Source organism: Lethenteron reissneri, chromosome 23 (assembly GCF_015708825.2).
Source record: "Lethenteron reissneri isolate LAM-NWPU_2019-01 chromosome 23, ASM1570882v1, whole genome shotgun sequence".
Lineage (NCBI taxonomy): Eukaryota > Metazoa > Chordata > Hyperoartia > Petromyzontiformes > Petromyzontidae > Lethenteron > Lethenteron reissneri.
In genome coordinates, this window is record NC_083801.1 from 19,648,970 (window position 1) to 19,663,740 (window position 14,771).

At 44.7% G+C, this 14,771-nt stretch overlaps 1 protein-coding gene across 2 annotated transcripts in view; it reads right to left on the reverse strand.

Annotated features, from left to right (window-relative positions):
* Positions 1-3,528: 3,528 nt before the first annotated feature.
* Positions 3,529-14,771, reverse strand: part of LOC133346164 (collagen alpha-1(XXVIII) chain-like) — a 54,702-nt gene continuing 43,459 nt past the window's right edge. For both annotated transcript variants that reach the window (XM_061557620.1, XM_061557619.1), the window contains exons 27-36: positions 13,962-14,030; positions 13,384-13,452; positions 11,953-12,033; positions 10,831-10,866; positions 10,669-10,705; positions 9,383-9,940; positions 8,132-8,238; positions 7,111-7,477; positions 6,067-6,243; positions 3,529-5,012 (exon numbers count right to left, since the gene is read on the reverse strand). In XM_061557620.1, coding sequence (XP_061413604.1) covers positions 4,996-5,012; positions 6,067-6,243; positions 7,111-7,477; positions 8,132-8,238; positions 9,383-9,940; positions 10,669-10,705; positions 10,831-10,866; positions 11,953-12,033; positions 13,384-13,452; positions 13,962-14,030 — 1,518 coding nt within the window. In that variant the 3' untranslated portion in view covers positions 3,529-4,995. The remainder of the gene's footprint in view (positions 5,013-6,066; positions 6,244-7,110; positions 7,478-8,131; positions 8,239-9,382; positions 9,941-10,668; positions 10,706-10,830; positions 10,867-11,952; positions 12,034-13,383; positions 13,453-13,961; positions 14,031-14,771) is intronic.

Sequence of the window (14,771 nt, forward strand, 5' to 3'; positions counted from 1 at the left end):
GACTGATCGACACGTGATTACGTACACATTGGGGCATACAAATGTATGCCGCATGAATATGCCAAACATTTTGGGCCAAATAAGAGTTTTCATGAAATGTAAACCGGCTCAATGGAAACTTGAATAAGTCACGAGAATGCATGCAAATACAAAGCAATGTACAACGTAGAGCCGAGTGTCGAACGGCTTTGAGGTTTTGAAGTGTTTTAACATTTGCAATCACAGCAGAAATCTGAAAATACGCGTTCCAGTAATTGGGATTCCCTGTAGTTCATGGATTATTCGTGAAAATGTGGATACGAACCTTTTTTTAGTGATTTATCAATTTGTTTTTAAATTAATCGGTGACTGATGTGAGTCGTTTCGTACCAAAACATACTTTGATGTGGACACATATAAAATATTTGTGCCATTTTGTTCCTTAAAAAATTGTAACCTCATAATCCGCACATTTATCGCAGATTAATTTAGCCACTAATCCTGTGCTGTGCGTTCCCTGTAATCCACACGTAATTTTTTTGCGGATTAATAAAATTGTGTGGCTTACGTCAAGATATGTCCTGCTGATGAGACACTGTGTATGTCCAAACCGGTGCAGAGTTTGCTTATTTTGAAACAATCTTGCAGAAATTATGCTCTTCCAGGCCTCGTGGATGATGTTGATGTGTAAAAATACATATATTTTTACGTGGAGTGACAGATATTTCAAGATGTAATTATCCTAGATTGGAAGCTTTCGTGACTGCAAGGATTCATATTATTAGGTTTTTTCGGTAAAGTCGCGCAGGTAAAATTTTTTAATTAATAAAAGTAGAATAAAAATAAAATAAAAATCACGACGTTTCGGAGGCAACACAAGCTTCCGTCTTCAGGTGGAACCGTCACAGCACGATAGCTGTATCAAGTGAGAGAAATTCCAAGAAAACAGTCCTTGTATATATATACTGGTTGAGGGTGGGAGGAGCCAAGGTAGACCCTGAATATTATTTTTGTGAGGTTCGGTGCGGCTGAAGCACGCTGTTAGGAATGAGCCTTTGTTTTTTACCTACGTGACTTTACCGAAAAAACCTAAGAATATGTAATTATCCGCTTATTTATTGTTACTTATTTTCTCCACAATGGTGCTAATGATGATTTTTTTTTGTGCTTAAAGCGTACAAGCACACTTTTCCAGTGACTGACAATGCGTGAAGATACGTAGCTGTGAGCTTCATGTAAACCAGCTCGCTGGAAAAATACTGGCCTCTAGTCAAGCCGCACGGTACCGTTCTCGTAATTAACATCAACCTCAAGCGAATTCATCATTAAGTTGGCATGCAAGTGAGATGGACTGAAAGTTCACGCATGATCAAGCCAGACTTGAGTGTTACAACAACAATTTAAAACGCACGTTTTTACCTGCTCTCATGTGTAAGGGCAGCGTTGGGTGTATGAACGGCTTGCATGCCACATTACAATCCAAACAACCAGAGTTTCAAATCATGAAAATGTAACAATGTCATCGGCAAGTGTAATCTTAAGCCGAGCTCGGGCATCTGCTGTGGTGGACTAAAAAAAGTATACCTTGCCAGGGGTGTCACAATCATCCCCGGAGAGGGGAAAGCGGCTGAGATTGGCTGCTCGCCACACCCTACACGAGTACACGGGTATGTAGTGGTGACCTTAATAGGTGCTCTCTAGCAGCTTGTGTGTGGGGGGAGCGGTAGTGCAGCGGTTAGCGCGCTGCGCTGCGAACCCGGCTACACCAGTTCAATTCCTGCTCACGGCCAACACCGGTGACCATTATCTGAAAGGGTACTGGGCCTCCCCTAGGTCGAATCAGCCTCAAATAAGTACCTTGTGTGGTGTAAACACCGCCACTAAGGAGACAAAGGCGGCCGGGCGTGGAGTTGGCCACCTACCCCCCTCGTGTGCCGTGCCGGCCTTCATAGGTGCTCGCTAACAGCACTTGCCCAAACATTCTGTAGAGGCATTGGTATCTGTCTATGTACCATTGATTCTGATTATAGTGCCATATCTTTCTTACAGCAAAACGTACCGGAAAATGATGTGAATTTGCGGGCACAAGAATTACTACATCATGGTTCATATCATGATGTCGTATTTTTTATGTTAAGGAAAATCACGCTGCACGTAGTAGCACAACTGTATGTTAAAAAAAATACTTCATAAAAATACACCCAATGACATACAATTGCATTGCACTATAATACTTGTTACAGGATGTAATATTATATTCCGTTAAATTGTCTGTAAGCCCTGTTAATATTAGAATTTAAAAGAAAATTATAATGCCTATTTATATTTAAGTAAACATCGATTAATAGCCAATACCTTAAACTCAGTTTTTTATGCGACTGCCTGATGTCAGAATTGGCCAAACACATTTTTTCAAGATGTAAAAACTCACAACTTAGACCCTCTGAATTCTGACCAATGAATAATCCATCAGTGATTATACATTTCGATCTAATCAAAATGATATCCCAAGAGCACAAATGCATTGGTCATGAATATTTCTGAAACTCAGATTCAGAGAATGTCCTTTGGAAGTTGATGCCTCAAACGACTTTCTAGAACCCGTTGTAATAGGCTTCTCTTCCTGACACTACATAGAGCTCTCTCATGCCCTCTACACAAGGGTTCACCACACGTCACTCATCCCCTGTACAGTGTACACTTTAGATCTCGAAAATGCAGTCACCGGTGACATCAACTCGTAAAACTCGAGAAATGTAGGCCGGATGAAGTGCAGTTCTGTGCAATTTTAAACTAAGGATTGTCAGCAGTACCGGCTGATGAATAGGCTTACCTCCTGTCGTGGTTTTCCCTAGATATTCTTAGTTTTTTTCGGTAAAGTCACGTAGGTAAAACATTAAAATTAATGAATGTAAAATAAAATAAAAATCACGACGTTTCGGAGGCAACACAAGTCGTGATTTTTATTTTATTTTACTTTCATTAATTTTTATTTTTTACCTACGTGACTTCACCGAAAAAACCTAAGAATATGAATCCTTGCAGTCACGAAAGCTTCAAATCTAGAATTTCCCTAGATAACCTCGTTTTGCTGGAATTGTCCCAGGAAATCTGTTAGTCTTCGCCCAGCTAACGTAAAAGTCCCGATTTTTGTCACTTGCATGAAAATATTCCACCGAGGATAATGCATTTGCATCCAGTTCTTTCCCTCTTCCGGTACTGTGAGATATTCTTATTCGTTTGATATGTCCTAGTTTTTTTATGGATAAGCTTATTTTCATTTGGAAGTAAAAAAAAACATCTTTGTAGGTCGTACATCAGCAGACAGTAAGGCGCATACTGACATGAAATCTGGGGTTAAGATGCGACGAGAGGTCAACTAGCACATTCACATCTTGAGTACGGCTCATTGTTATTGCTTATTTTCATCAAGTGAATCCTGTGATGCAACGATAGTGTGGTCTATCACGGTTAATGCATGCCAAAAAGTGATCATTAAAAAAGAGAAAGAAAATAGAGCCTTAGAAGAATATTCAAGCATCACAATAATTAAAAATGATACCTTTAATTTTTACAAGTTATGATGCTGTAATAAAACAAAAGTAATTCCAACATCAGTGTTGTATTATAATTGGTTCATTTATAACAAGGCACGAGACCAAGAACTGTTACATGTGACTGATCACAAGCAGCTGAAATACTGCTTGCTCTCAAGTAAAGCACCAAACGGTAAGGGGAGAAGCATTTTAATCATTTAAGGCAAAGATCCCCCGTATAGCCTTAACAGACTGTTGGGGCAAGTGCTGTTAGCGAGCACCTATGAAGCCTTGCACGGCACACTCGAGGGTGGGTGGCCAACACCACGCCCAGCCGCCTTTGTCTTCCCAGCGGCGATGTTTTTACACACCGCACTAGGCACTAATTTGAGGCTGAGTCGACCTAGGGGAGGCCCAGGACCGGTTCAGATAATGGTCACTGGTGTTGGTGGCCGTGAGCGGGAATCGAATTCGGGTCGTCGGGTTCATGGTGCAGCGCAGCGCTAACCGCGATACAACCGCTCAATCACCTCACCCTTCAGCACAACCTCTCACTGGCAAGCAACTCATCTCTCAATCTTAGAAAGTTTAATACTCGTGCATATAACACCAAAAACACATTTGATTAAAATAGTGGCATGCAGCATTCTTGTATGTGTAGCCATAGAGCAAACATATCGCTGTGCCAATATGAAGGGGATTTAAGGACATCTGAAAGCAATGCACAATACTGTCATCACCTGCGAACGCTACTGATGAAAAGCAGCACAGTAACAAGCCATTTTTCCGGAGCATTTCTTGCGAACAGTGGTCCCACTTATCTGATTATCTACAACACATCGATGGTTTCACCAATTGATTCTCACCCGCAGCGTGCGTATCCCACGCCTGCCAGGCAACAGCGGGTCTGGTGTCCAGTATCTGTACGCTCTGTCGGATTATAATTAACCGTGCATGCCGCGTGAAGGAGCAATGACAAGGCTCCAAGAAATCAGACGTGGCACTTTATTATTTACATAATAGCAACGTCGCCAATAAAGGCGACGTTTTGTTAAGCGCGGCAGGTATATATCGATCGCAGTCGGATGCCTTGCAACATTATCTTACAACCAGCCAGTCACGATAAGCGGCCTGTGTAGAGTTCGGCAAATGATACGAACAGCACAAGAACTATATCCTGATTATACGTGAGAACCCATTTCAATAATAGAACACCACTGAGTATAATTCTAAAGCCTCCAGTGTTAATGACTAACCAAACCAATGACAGCCGGAGATGTACAACTGGCAATGCGATCTCTCTTTAGTACAGCGGGATATCTAATTGCCTGTGCACAGCATCATATTTTAAATAACCTTTAGCACCATCGACACGGTGAGTTACAGTGGCCGAGATGTCATCTCACAGCAGCATTCCTCTCGGCCAAGTTGAAACAGTTTCATCAGCTCCAGCTTTCTTCTTCTTCTTCAGAAAGTTGATTCAGCCCTCGATGGCTTCTGTGTTATGGGGTCAGGGCACAGGGCAGCGGGAGAGAGAGCAGAATTAGCAACTCTGTAAGCGTGCGAGTGAACCGCCTATTGTTAACACGAAAGAACATTTGTTATTAGCACAGGAGAAAAGGTGTTTTATCCCATTATAAAGGTGCAGAGGAATCGGGTGCGGCATCCTTAATAGACTCTGTGTTCACAAAGTTTGCCCAAATCAACCGCCTGGTTTCTGCACGTGAAAAATGGTTGCTGTGTGTCTGAAAATTGTGTAAGTTTGGTTTTCTCTAATTTGCTATTGAGATTTATTTTATGTGCTTCTGTCCTTTCCATATTGATTATTCGCTGTGCCTTTGGCACTTTCATTAAATATTGAGATTCTTAAGAATGTTACAGGCTCAGAGAAGCTGTATGCATTTTAATCTGGAGTAAGAATTACCCACATTTGTTAAATAATCAATGGGTTGTATGTTCAATGAATCTAGTCTATGCATTGTGCAGTCTTCTTGGGTGAAGGTGAATGAATAAACACTTTTATTTTTAAAGTTAACCTAACACTTTTGGCCATGATCATTCTCTGCAATCGTTGTTTTTTAATTAACTCTTTTAAAAAAGCCCATGTCCACAAAGCTTGGCCTCGGGAAAAAACACGTCATTTAAATCGGTCACGACCACTCGTGTCCAAGCACCAAAAACCAACGATGGACATTGCCCATCTCGGCGGTGCTCGGTGCAAACAGTGGACGTGGTGACAACGACGATGAAGACGACGATGAAGACGACGATGAAGACGACGATGAAGACGACGATGAAGACGACGATGAAGATGATGATAACGACGATGATGATGACAACGAAGACGACGACGACAATGAAGACGAAAACGACGATAACGATGACGACGATGACGACAATGACTACGATAAAGACGACAATGATGACGACGACGATAACGACGATGATAAAGACGACGATGACAACGATAATGATAAAGATGACGACGATGACCATAACGACGATGATGACGACGACGATGACGCCGCAATGGGCCCTCACGCTCTCACACCTGTTCTCAGGAAGACGCAGGTCTTCTTGCAGAGGTTCTCCGAGTCGAAGCGGTTCCTGTTCCCATCGCATCCTCCGTACCAGAACTGCGCGCAGGCATTGGCCTGCCGGTCGTAGTACCACTTGATGATGTAGTTGCGGCACGAGCCTTGGTCCAGAGGCTCTCCGCAGCGGCCGTCTGTCAGCGAGACCGCCGCGTGCACATCACAGACGCGACAGGCAGGTTACGGCTCGGTTGTGCAATGCGTATGCTTGTACTTGTATGTTTGCACAGTATGTTGAACTTATTTCACGCCGTACGTCACCAATCGTGCTAATCGGAGGTGCGGGGGGGGGGAAGGACAACAAATTAAACGCAAAAAGCAGTTCTCGAGAAATTGGTTTTCAATCTCGACTTAAAACGTATTGTGTATGTGTTTCATTTTATATATATTCACAGTCTATGTATTCAGCGACTCTTGCCAAAATCACCTGGAATGTGTCTGATCCTGTCAGAGCACAGAAATTCAGCGGGCTTGAGCCTGGATAGTGCTTGAATGAGTGACCAACATGCACAAAACAGCTGTTGTGGGCACTTGGGGCAGCCGAGCGCAGCGCAGAACAATGGACTGTTGTTCTGCACTTGTCACTTTCAACTTGCACTGATCAGCGTGGTGTGGTCGAGTGAGATAACCCACGTGACCACCCCTACACTGCGTGGGGATGCCTTCGTCAGGTTAGAAATTGACAACGGTTATGAAATTAACTATTTTCTAAAGAGGAGCATTTCGGTTTTCGCTTCGCTGGCATGACCGACTGCGCGAGAGGTGGTGCTCCTTCTTGGGGGGTGGGCCTGAGCAAATGATGGAAATCCTCACGTGCAACGTTCACCACCTGCATTCATTTTTCATTCACAAATCCGACGTGTCACGCACGCCTCCTGCCCCCATCGCCCTCTCCCTTCCTCCGAATGGCGTTGGCGTTCGCTCAGGCGACTAAACCCAGCTCACGACGAGAAGGGATAAAGGTGTGGCGCGTGTTCCAGAAGCGTGACGCGGCTACTGACCCAGCAGGAGCTCGTTCTCCTTGCTCGACAAGACGGTGGAGGAGCCGGGCGATGAGGACGATGACGAGGAGGATGGGCCCGGCACGACGACGATGACGTTATTCTCCCTCGAGGGGACGCCGGCGCCCTCGGGGACGCGAGGCCCCGGCGAGGGCTGCCGCCCGCCGCCTGGGCGCCCGTGCACCGCGCCCTCCTTGTAGTCCTCCTCCCCGTAGTCGTAGTCGCCCTCGTCCTTCTCCCGCACCTTCTCCTCCTGCTCCTCCTCCTCCTCCGCCTCCTCCGGCTCCGGCTGCGGCTGCTGTGGCGGCCGCTGCGGCTGCTGCGGCGGCTGGACGCGAACGGCCGGCTGCCCGCGACGCGGCGGTTGCTTCGGAGGGAGAGAACGAGGGGAGGTGGTGGAAGGGGGGTGAGATGAACGCACGTGCATGGGATTGCGTGACGCTTTGCGACGCGCGTTTGTCTTCAGGAGTAGTCCATTGCCAAAATGATCCGTGGAAAGCGGGCGGATAGTTGTCGGGGCGACAAAAAGGATTTGGATATTTACAAAGAGTCCTTTTCACGCTGGTTTTTGGAACTCCGAGTTTGGTTAAGCCTTTGAACAATTGGCCAGGTTTAAATACGGATCAGATCATTAATAGCAACACGACCATGTAATATAGGATTGGTCATATTGGATCATCAATTCATGTTTTTTATTACCATAGCAAAGTCCGCTCACTATTTTCTGATCACATTTTTTTTGCGTGACAATAATAATATTGTCTCTACTCACCAGAGAAATGCACAACGAGGTCTGAAGATGCATTTTCAGGAGTGTCCTTATTCAGACATTTCGCGATTCGCCTTAATGAATATCCAAGTATGTGTGTCATCCACGACTGCGTATGAGGGAATGGCACGAAACCAAGTTTTTTATCTCAATACTTCAACAGCCCATTTTCCCGAGTGTCATCTACTGACATTCATAACGATGATATATGACATCTTCGGATAGTTTGAAATGTATTCCTTATCCGCGTACCGGCACGTTTGCTGGAATGCCACCGTTGAGGATGGTGTTGAGGGCCGTGCTGGCAAAGACCAATCCCTCATCTTCACAGAACTGGCTCACCAACTTGGACTCCAGCACTGCCAAGAATCAACACACGTGCCCCTCAACTCACGCCACATTCCAGCGAGCTTTGCGGAAAATAAATCTGCTTTGTTTGCTCCACTTTGCGCTGTTGATTAAACAATGAGAAGTCAATAATAGAGATTAATAAATTACATTACGCACACAACTGTATCACAATAATCACATTATGGCTTGCATTCAGTATATATTGGTAGCGTACTTTCTATACCTCCTTTTTCCTCGTGAATTTCTATGGCACCTTGAGATGCGCTTGCAAAATACGAATTTTTATCATTGTTAAGTTGGGGGAAAAAAAAACACCGAAGTAGCTTACAGCAGCCTCCACATGTTCTACACCGACGCAACGGCCAGTTACACACATGTACACGGGCACTTAAACTGACATGTTATACATATGTCAGTGGCAAAATCGCCAGATGATGCTGCATGTAATTGCTAGCGAAACGTGACAGTACCCAAATTGCAAATGTTGTAGATTTACCCTCCAATACACCGGTGGGCCTGGAGTAGTGAAACATTTGCACGTTTTGTTTACGTGACAAACCCTTACTGGTTGGCTGTGTCAGATGGTGGTGGGTTAACCACACATTTATATCATGGGACCTCCTTTGCCAGTACCAAAATATGAGATTAGGTTTTGTCCTTTTTTCTGGCAACAAAACAGGTGTTAAGGTGTTAAAACACCAAACTGAAACCTTTTACAATGAATCATGTCTGCATTAACCACAATACTAACCCAAAAAAACTTTATTATAAATAATATTGGTTGCGAAAGCCTGCTACGTGTTAAACATATAATTCTGTAAATTTAATGGCATTAAAAAACACATAAAAGCTCAGTGTACATGTGAAAAGATTATTTTTTTACGTGAATGATTAATGGCAGTATATAATGAGGGTAAGGCAAGAAGCAAGCAGACACCAGCGAATTTCATTAATTCAGAGCGATTTAAAAGTACAATTAAAGGGGAAAAGTATTCGCTGCAAAGGAGTGATGCTCAACCTTCTCGCTCGCAGGTCATTGAGAAGGTGTGCAACAAAACAGACCAGGACTCATTTTGTGCCTTTAGCATAAAAGTGGAGGGTGGGGGGGGCAGGAAGCGCCGAGAGGCCCACACCACCGGATCAGACGCTCACCGGACAACGTGTTGAAGTCATCGATGAGGTAGACGTGCTCGTCGTCGGGGTCCGTGGCGATGAGGTTGAGCTCGCGGATGAAGTCCGCCTGCGTGGGGTCCGTCATGTTGACGATGCCGATGGCGAACATCTCGATGTTAGCGGCGTGCGCCTCCCGCACGGCCATGTCCAGCTTGACGGCCTCGCGCTTGTCCGTCTGCCCGTCCGTGATGACGATGGCGAACTTCTGGACGCCGGGCCGCGAGCCCTGGAAGCCCTCCTGCACCGCCTTGCGGATGGCGGTGCCCGTGTGCGTGCCCTCGCCCAGGTACGGCATGCGGTGGACGGCCTGCCGCAGGTCGTGGTGGGTGACGTGGCGGGTGAGGCTGAACTCCAGCCGCACCTCCAGGCTGTAGAGCACCATGCCCACGCGCGTGGCGTTGCGGCCGACCGTGAGTTTATCGACGAGCGCGTTGACGAACTCTTTGATGATCTCGAAGTTGTCGGGGCCCACGCTTTCGGAGCTGTCGATCACGAAGACCAGCTCCATGGGCCTCTCTTTGCACTTCCTGCCGCACCCTGGTGCACAGCGGAAGAGGGATGACCGGCGCGCCTAGGCCCTCGACAAGGCACTCGGAAAAAAAATATTCACGCGTTTAAATGTATTTTTATATCATTTGTGAGCAACCATTAAACGATGATGATTGGGATCAAAATGGTTACATAGTGGTGAACTAAAGCAGGTTGGAGCACTTTTGGAAAATGTAATTTGATACCGATTGGCAACATGCCAATGTGCTTACAGACGAACGTTTTCAATCCATGCATTTTATGTGCAATGACATATTAATCCGAAATATTGACACTGACAGTCATTGAAAAATTGTTGAAAAGCAAAGAAGCGTGGAGAGATGCATGTTAGGGATGAAACTGATCAACTAAAAGATAAACACTTGGATCCGAGAAGAAATGCAAATAAGAGACTGTGAAGTTAAGTCGGCTTGGCCATGGTACAACGCTAGGAGGCATGATGGCTAACATACGGGATGGAAACAGCATGCCAGCTCAAAGACAGAACGTGCCCAGGAGGACTTCCATCGCAGATTTGGATTGGTAAGATCAGCTCATGTTCAGGAGAGAGATTAATCATGTCATCACAGAACCTTGAAGGATGCCATTAGCATGGGGAAGCCTTCATCCAGCAGTATACTGTATAGACCACAGATGATGATGATGATATAGACAATTTCCAGTATTTTGGTTTTATGTAGCATCAAAACAAAGTAATCATGGGTGATTTTACATACCACAGACCTCCTTGATCAGTTTAATAACATCTTCCCTCTATAACAACAAAAAACAGCCAAAGTATTAATCCAGGGTCATGAGACAACATGATGTTACAGTGCCGCATAAAGTAGACCTTTTGCCGAGGACATGCGTGCGAGTGTGGGAAGGCATCCACTGACCGTGAGTCCCGCCTCGCCCTTTGACCCAGCTCGACCCTGCCACGATATCAAACAAGAGACAGCGACGACTTAGAGACTTCATCCTCCTCTGCATTGTCATCGTACCGTGCAGAACAGATGCAATCGTTTCTCACCGGTGTTTTTGTCTCGGTCGCAGCGTGCGATTGTGTGCGAAATCCACGCTATTCTAATCCCCTCCCCACCGTTGCAGAGATGCATTTGTGGTGCTGGCTTGCTGTTCAAAGCGACGATGGGCGGTCATTGGTGCCGGCATCTGGCAGCGTTTAGATCACAAGCTCCACAGTGCTGGCTACATACTCGCGTTTGGCTACACACACTCACGTTTGCTTAATTTGACCTCGGCGAGGGTTTGACTTGATGCGCGTGTCAAATAAAGTGAAGGTTTCACCAGATGCTCATTTGTACACAACATTAAACCAAATTACACGACGTTGTTTAAAACCATAAAATAAATCTATATTTTTAAATCAAAGGAACCTGAGTATGCAACAAGCAGAGCGGCAAACATGGCAATATTAACATGCACATTATAAAGTGGACATGTATGGAAAATGTCAAGAGCAAAGGGTTCACCTGTGTACTTGTGTTTTTTGTCAGTGAACAATGCGTCGTTGACATTTGAGTGCGGTGCCCTGGCTAATGGCATGAAATCACTCGAGTCACAAGGCTGTCTGAGTTGGCAATGAGGCAGACGGCCCTGCACAACAACAACCGCCATTCTCCACTTAAGTGGCGGTGACGTCACCACGGCGCCTGTGCCAGGCCAAGTGCACGTTAAGACCACGTGAAGTGTCGAACGTCCGGTGGCAGGTCACGGGACAGAACCAGGTGCCGTGGGTTGATGACTGGCCAATGCACCACCTGCGCTCCGTTCATTCTTGTGAGCACAATAACACACACACACTGGCTTCCTATGCTAAGTTATAGCAACATAATGAAAACATTTTGTCAGTCTAGATCTTTTTAATGGTCCATTCTTGCAATTTTTGCACCAATTACTGTAGAATTGTAATGGGGAAAAGGGTATAATTTTAAAGGGACATTTTGCCCCACGTTTTGGAGTGTTCGTTTATCTTGGTAGATAGAGTTGCCATGACCTACCGGGTCTCCGCTCGGCCCCGTGTCGCCCTGATCGCCTCTGTCTCCCTTTCTGCCCCTCTCTCCTGGCAGCCCACGGTCACCCTAACAGCGGCAAGGACAGAATCATGACATCCATCATCGTGCAGACCCCCCAACCCCCACACACATAGGCAGCGATTACTTATTGTAAGGCACCACCAACCATTTCACACACTCAACATTTGATGTATACGGAGTATGATTGAGTAAATGGAGTAATGATTGTCAGTCCTTTGCCAATTCACGTGCCGGTCATAGGGGCTTTGGTTGACCATACTTTACCATGCTGGTCAGTGTGGGTTGGTGAAGTGGAGGGGGGAGGGTGAGCCCAGGGGCAGTTCACATATCACTTGCCACTGATAATTGCCACAAGGCAATTAGCAACCACTGCTCCGCTGCTTTCAGAAAATACCACGTATAAATATTAAAAAAACTCTACTGTACTCGTGTTTTCATCTGAAGGCCAGCAATACTCAGCGTGGATAAAGAACTAAAAAACAAAGCAAGCATGCCAGCTTTTTGCTTCTCATTCCTGATGCTTGCATTACCTCGTCTTAATGCTAGGAAAGGGGATTATGGTTTCCAAACATTTAGCTTAGTGCCCGGGTTTTAGCGACCTGGATGTAAGCCGAGCACTAGATTGTCACCACTTAATTTTATTACAGCAGAGTAGAGGAGTCTGAAATACAATGCGTACTTACTAATTGCAAATAATTGCCACTGCATTTTTTTTATTTACCCGCCTATGCGGCTGAAAAGGCTATAACGTTGACAACTATAAGGAAAGGTGTTATAAAATAATACTGTATATGGAAAATGTGTTAATTTCAGGCAAGTATCTTTGCTAGAGACTCGCCATTTAAACATACAACTTCATTACCAGAATACAGTAAGATGAGGTTACGGGAATTCTAATTGAAATGGAGCACGAAAACCTGCAAGCACAAGCGGGCAATGGCACAAGATGTTCAGATCAATGGGTTAAATCAGATCTCTTTGTATCAATTAGAATGTGCTGATTCTTTCACAAGTTTCCATATGTAAACTCACACATTTCACTTACATGTAAATGAAAACATACAGATGCAAGGCCAAATGCTTAATTCTCTGTGTATTCCGTTTGATGCTCCACAACACAAAAAAAAATTAAAACAGATCACTGGGATACTATGAAAGAGTTTACTCTATCCTGAGCAATAGTGATGTAATAGTTGTGCATTTAGCACATATTGTCGGTGTTTGTAAATTTGCTGAAAGGGTTGAAAATAAGGAAACTGAAAATGTTCTCCATACGTATGATGGCACGCGCAATAACAAAAGGAGGTACATTTGAAGATGAGACTTTCCATGATGCGTCTCAGTTTGTTGTATCTCAGAGGTGGCAAGTCGAGTGTTGAGCAACGTCACACTAACCTTGGGCCCTGTGAGGCCTTCTCCCGCAGGTCCTCTGGGTCCCACCATCCCTTGAAATCCTTGCTCTCCCTTCGCAAAAAATAAATAAACATTCTCTCGTTACGCATGGGCTTCCCATGGCGGGATACATATTTTTTGGATTTCGCGTAACATTGTGTGAGGATAAACGTGAACTGTTGTAAGAGTTGATGTAATAACAACAGTGGAATAGCAGCACGTGCGATTATGAAAGGAAGAATCATTAAATCCTTCCCGCCATCAAACAGCCGGAAGTGAATTGTCCGAAGTAAAAATGTTTCTTGCCAAAAATAATAATACGCATCTCCTGTAGATAGAATCATGCTCTGCGTTTTAAACAATACACCTAAAGAGAGTATCAAGCTACTCAGCTTGTAAATATCCTATGTAACAAAACACATTAAAAAATCTGCACATTTATAATACAAACAGCAGTGCACTTTAATTTCACGCGGGTACACATTTACCGTGGATGACATATGTTCGGGCAACAGCGCACTGAACATCAGCTTGTGCATAATGAGATGTTGTGTCCGTGCAATGGGCAATGTCATCGTCACCTTGGGTCCCTGGATGCCCTCCCCTTGAGGTCCTGGTGGGCCAGAAGGCCCCTGACGTCCAACGGAGCCCTGTCCACACGAGACACAGGTGCACACACGTCGCTCGAGCCAAGCCATCGTGACAAATGAGAATAATAATCGCTGAGAGTTCTTAAAAATGTAGATTCTGCTCTGGATGTAGGTTAAAGCTTAATACACACGGGTTTCCGTTTGATCGATGGCATGACAAGTTGAATATTCGTTAAAACAAAGCAATATATGAAGATAATGTAATTTGTAAAACTAACCCCTAACCCCCCAACGAAACATTTTTATTGGGCAGGCTCTCAGAAGTGCCAAATTGATTATAAAAATCTTCCCTACTGACAGCTGCTGGTTTGTCAGCTTTTACTGCCAGTCACCTTCCTCCGAGCTCTGTGCATTTCATTACTGTAAAGCACTGCTTTCGTTCAGATTGTTGTAAATTTGTATTCATTATTGTACTCACCTGGAAGGTGGTTTACTGGATTCGAGGCATGGTGACCCGGTGCATGATGTTAACAATGTACTTTATTTTTAATTCCGAAGTCAATTGCTAAAATCTGTGTCAATAAATGAGTTGGTGCGGCTTTTAATTATGTGATAAACACACAGAGGTTTACTAAATACCATAATTTGAGCATACATTTTTGAGTCAACAGCAGGGGCTAATTGATTTTTTTAAGTGGTCAGAAAGGCACTGAAATCCATGAAATAAATTCATAGTTTTGCACCGATGTTCCATTCCTTGGATTACAAATCAGTTGTTGTTTGTGTTCTGAACAGGCCCAC